Genomic DNA, 7,967 nt, shown 5'->3' on the forward strand with positions numbered 1-7,967 from the left:
GAACCGACATTTCTAGAAACAAGATTTCCACTTTTATTGAAATCAAAGACAGAATCCTATGCTTCTATGATTGTCGCACCCTGTTCCCATGTATTGGCTGGCTACGGCAATCTCAGTACTTCTGCATTTGCCAATTATCTTTTTTTTTAATGAAAGAACTGTGTGGGAGATCTCCACAGCAAAGTCATTACTTAAAAAAACAAAGGAGGCACAAAAAGTACATCGTACAAAGCCTGTTGTCATCTTTTAGTGCGTTGAAATGTTGTCACCTGGTTTCTGATGACATCCTCTTGCCTCTGATTAGATTTGTGTTTGTCTGTTTGATATTTCAGTAACAATTTGGGACCACTTTGTATATGATTGAAAATATGCATTGTTTTCCTTATTTTATTCAATCGTTCAATCTTGTTCCTCGGGAATGCTAGCTTTTGCATTAAATCTTATGCTTTTGAAGATTGTGCAAATTTTTTTGGAGGCTAGAATGCAATCATGTTGTGGAGGTTTTCGAGTCATTACTATGATAAAATGCCAATTTGTCCCTCCCCGCTTAGTCCTGTCTCCCTTTTGTACAGTTATATTTGCATGTGCTACTATTTGTATTCAATGTTGAAAATAGGATGATCTTGCACACTGAACTGCAGATTAAGAGAGTTTGCACTTGCTTTATGACTTGCAGCTAAATACACATTCCAACTGACAGATTCTCAAAGTGAGCTGCTTCGTTATTCTGGAGGAGGCTGTCTCCGTGGCTTAAGGTACATTCACTGTGGGTTGTCAATTAAATTCATTTATTGTTCAAACAGATAGCTAAAATCAAGATTGCTGTGCAGGTTTATACAAGCTTTATGGCGTAGAGTAGATGCTAGCTCTTCCCTGTACAGGCAATCTATTTATCACCAATTCTTCTTAACTTGATGTACACTCAGAATTTTCATGGTAGAGATGATAGTCAGTCTAATGAGATGTCGATTCGGTCCCGTATTCATTTTGATAGCCTTTAGATTTCTAGTCAAGGCTGTACAAAACTTCATCATGAGTGCTACTTATACCGTGGTTTCTTCCCTACTCTTTTGCTGTGAAGGGAATGCTATTTCTGCTTACCTGCACATATCTCAGCGTTGTGGGGAGGAGTAATTCTGTACGTCTAAGCTACTGCCGGAAATGCTATCTTGCCTGATCCATACATGTGCGCTGTTGGGCTGAATCTAACCTGTCTTGTGCATGTTTACACACGAGATGCTGACATGATGTGCCTCGTCTTCGTCTCGTGCTTTATACAACAAATAGACATGCCATGTTTGATTTCTGGATGGATACCGTGGGTATTCAGGGTTACCGGAAAAAATCAGTTCGCATTTCCATTTTTTTTTTGAGGAAAATAGTATCTGAAATTATTTTGTGGTTGGGTTCGGGCATTCTTTTACCACATGACTTTAGTAAAACTACAAAAAAAAATCCAGATGAGGTAGAACTATAATTTTAAGTTTAAGCAATAAAAAAAGCTCTTAGTGGTATTTTAGAACAAAACACATGAACAATTATATGGATCAATAGGTCGCAATTACATGATAATTGATATTCTCGGATATTTCATGTAATTGAGGGCATTTCAGGGTTGGGTTCAGGTAATTTTGGTTTGGATTTCGGATACCGGGCTTTATGTCCGCTCTTAATATTGCAGTACATAGGCCAAAGATATTTCGGATATCAAAACCGTTGTACCAAACACAATAAAGGCCTTTAGTTTCAAAAAAATTTGCAAAAAACTTTAGATTCTTCGTCACATCGAATCTTACGGCGCATGCATGAAACATTTAATATAGATAAAAATAATAAATAATTACACAGTTTGACTCTAATTTGTGAGACAAATCTTTTGAGTCTAGTTAGTTTATGATTGAACAATATTTATATCAAATATAAACAAAAGTGCTACAGTGTCTATTTTTTAAAAAAATTGGAACCAAACAAGGCCAAAATCAAAATAAGGTTACGACACATGCTCCTCCCGCCCTATCTATTATTAAAAGAAATACTTTTAATGGGGTGGAAGGAGTAGGTGTTCCAAATTACAAGCCATCAAATATTCTTTGATAAGTCAAAGCATATTAAATTTCTCTAAAATTATAGTGAGAATTATTATATTTATGGTACGACATAAGTACACTTTAAAAATATAGTTAATGAAGAATCTAATGATACTTATATTTGGTATCATAATTGTTGTTATTTTATTATATAAATTTAGTTAAACTTTGAGATGCTTTGACACTCTAAAAAAATTAAAATGAGGGGATATTATTCTTATCTTTTGAGAAGTTAAATATTTTCAACTTTGAACAAATATATATAAGAAAATATTAATATTTATAATATATAATTAATATCATTAGATGAAAATATAAATAATGAAGAATCAAATAATACTTATATTTGTATCGTAAATGTCATTATACCATAAATGTTATTATTTTTATTAAATAAATTTAGTTAAACTTGAGATTTCAAGAAAGTTAAAATGACCTAAATTTAAGACGAAGAGAGTATTATTCTTACCTTTTGAGAAGTCAAATATTTTCAACTTTGACCAAATATGTATAAGAAAATCTTAATATTTATAATATAGATGAAAATTGTTTAATATAACTTTCATAATAAATTTATTTAGAGATATGGATTATATTTTTTTATAAACCTAGTTGAAGTTAAAATAATTTGACCGACAGGCACGTTATGGAGTAAGGCGTTGCGATTAGCAGTAGCGACTTCACTGTTTTCACGCTGGAAACAGTTCACCTTCACCTGGACGAGCATGGTTCTGCCTTCACGAAAGCAGCATTTTCGAGTCTTCGTTCTACACGTCTACTTCTACGACGACAGCCGAAGTACTGGAGCTGCCTTCTTGATCTACGGTCAATGCTCGCCGGCCGGGTCAGCCAACGTGAACTTCCACAGCAGCTTGTCCACACAAGTTACAACCTCGGTCCAACCGCATCATTCGTGTCTCCATTATGCACAGCATAGCTGAGAATACTGAGGCGGTCTACAATAGGAATGAAAATGAATCGGATACAGACGGATATTACTGATATTATATTTATTTTCATATTTCTGGTCGTATTCGAAATATCATATTTATTTTCATATTTCTGATCGGATTCGAATTCGAATACGGATGATGTTAATCATGTCAGATAAGATACGATTAGATATCGACATCATAAATAATTTAAGTATTCGGATACAGATACGGTATCGGATATTGAATATTCGGACTCAGATACGGACAGATCTAAACCTCTCTAAACGAATTCGATCTCGAATACAATCGAAAAATATCCGTATCATTTTCATCCCTACTACAACAAAAAAGATTTGCACTTTGGCAACTGCTCTCGAACAAGTGTCTTTCTTGCATTGTGTAAGTAGATGTTACAGCTATTATGTATGTCGGTACAAACACAATGTACCAGTGAGTTACAGATAAGAATTGCTGGCTGATAAATTGATAAAAACAAAGGTACAACAACAGCTAGCTTAAATCAAAGCTGTATCATGGTAGAATCAACTGCGCAATTCACTGAAACAAAGATGAACGCGGCTAAGTTTCCTGAGGCGAATTTCCTGCCATCAGAGTTAGATGCACCAAACCGGGTTGAGCACTATCTGACTATGTGGACCAGGCAGGAGTAAGTGCCGATCTAGCAAGTGCAAGAACCTAGGGCTGTTTTGAACAATCAATCTCCGAATAGAGTAGACAGCACTAGGCCTTGCACAAAGGTTGCTCTGTCGGTAGCTTGTTTCCGCTTTTGCTCCCTTTCCTCGCTTGTCAGAGATGAATCAATACTGCCATCGAAAAGGAAACAGAAGTTGAAGTTCCTGTATCTCATACATAAGGAAGTGTGCCCTTGAAACTTGTAAGCACTAAAGCACATTGCTTGACAGCATACGTAAATGAGAAGTAAAAAAAAAACATCTATGAAGTGAAATCCTTTGTCTAAAATGCCATGAATGTGCAGTGGCGAATCTGGACTACATGATTATCGGAGTCATGTCTATAAATAGGTGAGGTCATATTACTCATTAGGAACTTTTAGTACTATATGCGCTAATTTTTCATTGAAATTATCAAACCCATCGGGGTCGACGGACCCCGATGACAAGCTGTAGCTCTGCCCCCCTGTGAACGTGAATCCTTTAACAGTAAAGCGAATTATCTGTGCTTTAACAGTAAATCAGTTTTCATTGAAGTTTGTTGGTTGTGGAAGTGTGAACTATCATAGTGCAATTCCAAACCTCAGGCAACAGCATATATCAAGAAACCAATGTATGCAAGGTAATTGAATAGTAGAAAGGAGAACAGAAGATGCAATAGGTTCATAATGAGATTGTTTTCAGCAGACATGCAAGAAATTAATAAAATAGCTTCAAATTTGGAAAACAATTGTAAAAATAGCCCATAAAGAATCTAGCAAACTTATAACAGGAGTAATATATACCTTGATTCCCAAGGCTGAACTGGTATCTCCTTACGTATTGAGGCACCATCTGGAATAGAAGATGCTGATTTTGATGGTTCTGGTGCATCTGATGTTGAGAAGTTCAGGCCAAAAGATGAAAGAAGAGGATCACTGGAAATGTTTGTGGCCACTGCATTATTTGTTCTGTGGCCATGAACACCCCCTAGAAGAGCATGTAAATGAGTACCACGCAGATCTCGGCTCAATAAAGAAATCGCATCTCTCTCAGGAATAATAAATCTGCGAGACCTGTGACCATTCTGTAGTAGAAAATAAAAATGGGGTGTCAGAAGGCTTCGAAATTTTATTTAGAATGTTATTGCAGAGAGAGGGAGGAAGGCAGAGGGGTGAACCTTGAACAAGTAACCATGTTGCATGGTGATATGGTTAAGCATATCTCTTGTAATCCTTTGGGAGCAAATGGGGCAGGGCTGAAATGAGAGGAAAATATGAAAATGAGAACACTACCTCTGCTAGCAATCTAACAGTACAGCATAAACAGAAGCAGTATGAGGTGCTCATTTTGAATGACTTGTCATAGAGGCGATTTGATAAAGAAGGGTTATTCTGGACCACCTAGGATGACTTAAACTAAGGTGGCACTATCCTTGCTACAAGAAGGTGACTTTTTTAAGATTATTACATAACGAGCCAAATGTAGTAATTGAATCCATTATCCCAACTATCGCCTCTCAAACCAATGGAATCAGGTCACACATTTAAACAGAAGAAACTTCTCCCATAAGTTTTATAGCATCTCTTGACACCTTTTCATCTATCGTCAAATAATGCAAATCATCCAAAACTTTCTCAAGCACTCATGTAACAACCAAGTTTCTTAGAGAATTTGATCACAGTGCACATGTTTACCCTGGCTCATGGGGGATCTTAGAGTTATATGTTCTAAGGTAAATACGCCAACAACACAAATCAAAATTAAGAGACTCAGGAGAGAATCGTTTGCTCCAGATGACAAAGTGGTCACACACTGATTTATAACACCACAGGGTGAGGGACGATAGTCACAAACAAAACAGCGCCATCTTGCGCATTCCAAAGGTGCCAGAGGATGGTGATGAGGACAGCCCACAGGTCTTGGCTGAGCGGAGAGGAATCGTGTTGTCATTAAACCAATAGTCTGAAGCACACAAATAAACTTAAACTCGGACTAAGCTACATTCTTTCCTCTCAAGCCCAACTTGAACACCCTATTTGTCACTAAGCCACAATTTCTAGCCCAAAGTGCTCTTCTTTGCATGAAGCTACGAAGCCATAAGCTTCAGTTCAGTAATTGACTGAACCTTGGCTCTCCTAAAATTGCATCTGCCAACTAGACACAGCACACGGATAGTCAAAATCCTCTGAAAAGTTTACTATACCACAAAAACGAGAGCACATGAGCTGATTCATCAGGTCAACGCCTGAAGCAGTAAGCCACAACGTTTCCTCCAGCTCCAATCGGAGGAAGAAGCAAGAGCATCACGTCTCAGGTTCACAATCCACTATCAGACTATCTATAGTAAGAGTCCTGCAGCAAGAAGCAAGCTGACTGACTCACCGCGGCGTGGGGCTCGTAGGGGTGGTCCTCCTCGAGGTGGACGCAGAGGGACGCGACGTCATGGTCCTCGTAGCAGTAGGGGCAGGCAACCTCCGGCCACGTCGCGTCCCCGAGCTCCAGCGCCATCTCCATCTCCATCTCCATCTCCATGTCGCCGTCGTCCTCCATCTCCATCTCCATCTCCACCTCCTCCGTCCCCATCCCGGGCACATCTGCAACCAACCCACCAACAAAGAACCCGCAAATCAGTACCAGGACGGATCGCCTCGCGTGATGTTACCGAGTGAAGGGAGAAGCAGGAAAAAAAGGCGGGGACGTCCTCACCGTCGACGTGGCCGAGCTGCGCCGCGTAGTAGCGCTTGGCGGCGGCCAGGCGCGAGATCCAGTGCTCCGAGTCCATGTCCCGATTTGGTTCCTCCCTACCCTCGCTCGGGCTCCTTCACGTGTCAGGTGCCTTCTCACAAGCAGGCTGCCGCCTCCCCGTCCCACTCCTTCTTGAGCTGTCTCCAAGCTCGTTGCCTCGTTCTCCCCTTCCTGCTCGGCTCCGACAGCAGCAGCAGCGGCACGGCAGCGGCACCAACAACCGGAGACGATTTTGACCCCGCGCGTGTCCCGACTCCCGACTTCGTCCTCCCGGGAAAGAAAATTTTTTTCCTCGCGTAGTTCGCCGGCCTCTCCCCTGCCTTTGTTGTTTCTTTGGCTCTCGGTACGGGGAGGATTTTGCTAGGACGGAGAAAGAGGAGACGGCGAGGAAGCTTCTTATTATCGGCAGGAGAGAGAGAGAGAGAGAGAGAGAGAGGGGCAAAGGGGGGGAAGGAAGCGGGTGAGAAATGGAGGCGCCGTGTGCCTTTTCGACGTACTGGTCGACGTCCGAGTCAGCGCGTGGGCGTGGCACCAACGACAACGACCTCCCACTCTCCGCTGGTTGCTACCCACTTGCCGCTGGAGAGCGGATGACGGGTGGGGCGCCCCGTGTGGCGGACGGACGCGGGGGCGGGCGTGTTTGGACGACAGGGGCCGGCGGCCCGGCGCCGTGCACCCGTGGGCCGTGTTTTTTTGGCAGGGAAAGAAAGAGAGAACCGCGGCGTCCGCTGGAAACCGCGTGGGGGCGAATGGCTGGATATAGGCGTGTGTGCGCGTGCGGATTGGGGATGCCACTGGGGGGGGGGCATCTCCTATTTTTTGCAGGGATTTTAGGCCTTATCCAGTTCTAATTTTTTTGTTTGTAAAATAAATACTATAGCATCTTTCTTTGTATTTGATAAATATTATTTAATCGTAGACTAATTAGATTTAAATGATCCGTCTTGTAAATTATAGATAAATTGTACAATTAATTTTTTTAATATATATTTAATACTTTATGTGTTGCAGAATTCTATGTGACAAAAAATTGAAAAATTTTGCAATTTTTTTAACTAAACAAGGCCTTAGTCGAATGCATTCATATTCGTCTGGATCTATATTTGTTCATTCCATACGTGAATCTGGGCAAACTTAATTTAATTTTCAACGCAATCCACTTTAAGGATCTATTCGGCTCCGCTGCTGCTACAATTGCATCAATTTATCTACCTCAGCAAAGTACTCTCTTTGTTTTAGAATATGTGCTGATCTGGCACAACGAGGAGTCAACAAATTTTAAATTTAACTAAATTTATAGAAAATAATATTAACATTTGAATCTCTAAATAGGTTAAGTATGAAAATATATCACGTGATTAATCAATGATATTCCTTTTGATATATATATATATATATATATATATATATATATATATATATATATATTTTTTTTTTCTTAATATGAGGTGTACATTTATTTTATGATTTATTGTGTATTTATTTATTTATGTATGTATATATATATATATATATATATATATATA

At 39.8% G+C, this 7,967-nt stretch overlaps 1 protein-coding gene and 1 long non-coding RNA gene across 2 annotated transcripts; one reads left to right on the plus strand and one right to left on the minus strand.

The window, feature by feature from the left end:
- The first annotated feature begins 123 nt into the window (after positions 1–123).
- LOC110431543 lies at positions 124–1,185 on the plus strand. The gene is made up of 2 exons (XR_002448971.1): positions 124–755; positions 831–1,185. It is a non-coding gene; the product is annotated as an uncharacterized LOC110431543 (long non-coding RNA).
- A 2,189-nt stretch (positions 1,186–3,374) lies between these two features.
- LOC8155355 (protein DEHYDRATION-INDUCED 19 homolog 3) lies at positions 3,375–6,875 on the minus strand. Its single transcript, XM_002489027.2, has 5 exons — positions 6,403–6,875; positions 6,079–6,290; positions 4,874–4,951; positions 4,500–4,780; positions 3,375–3,846 (listed from the first exon to the last, which is right to left on the minus strand). Exons 1-5 carry the CDS (start codon positions 6,476–6,478, stop codon positions 3,738–3,740), a joined length of 756 nt encoding a protein of 251 aa, XP_002489072.1. The 5' UTR covers positions 6,479–6,875; the 3' UTR covers positions 3,375–3,737.
- Between the last annotated feature and the right edge of the window lie 1,092 nt (positions 6,876–7,967).

This window comes from Sorghum bicolor, unplaced genomic scaffold, assembly GCF_000003195.3.
Source record: "Sorghum bicolor cultivar BTx623 unplaced genomic scaffold, Sorghum_bicolor_NCBIv3 super_139, whole genome shotgun sequence".
In the NCBI taxonomy this organism is placed as follows: domain Eukaryota; kingdom Viridiplantae; phylum Streptophyta; class Magnoliopsida; order Poales; family Poaceae; genus Sorghum; species Sorghum bicolor.

Bases quoted from the DNA above. Each gene is read 5' to 3' on its own strand.
- LOC8155355 (XM_002489027.2), bottom strand. From the start codon at position 6,478: ATGGACTCGGAGCACTGGATCTCGCGCCTGGCCGCCGCCAAGCGCTAC. The intron at 4,781-4,873 runs GTTCACCCCTCT...TTTCTACTACAG, and splicing joins AACATGGTTACTTGTTCAAG to AATGGTCACAGGTCTCGCAG. The intron at 3,847-4,499 runs GTATATATTACT...TTTCGATGGCAG, and splicing joins GTTCAGCCTTGGGAATCAAG to TATTGATTCATCTCTGACAA.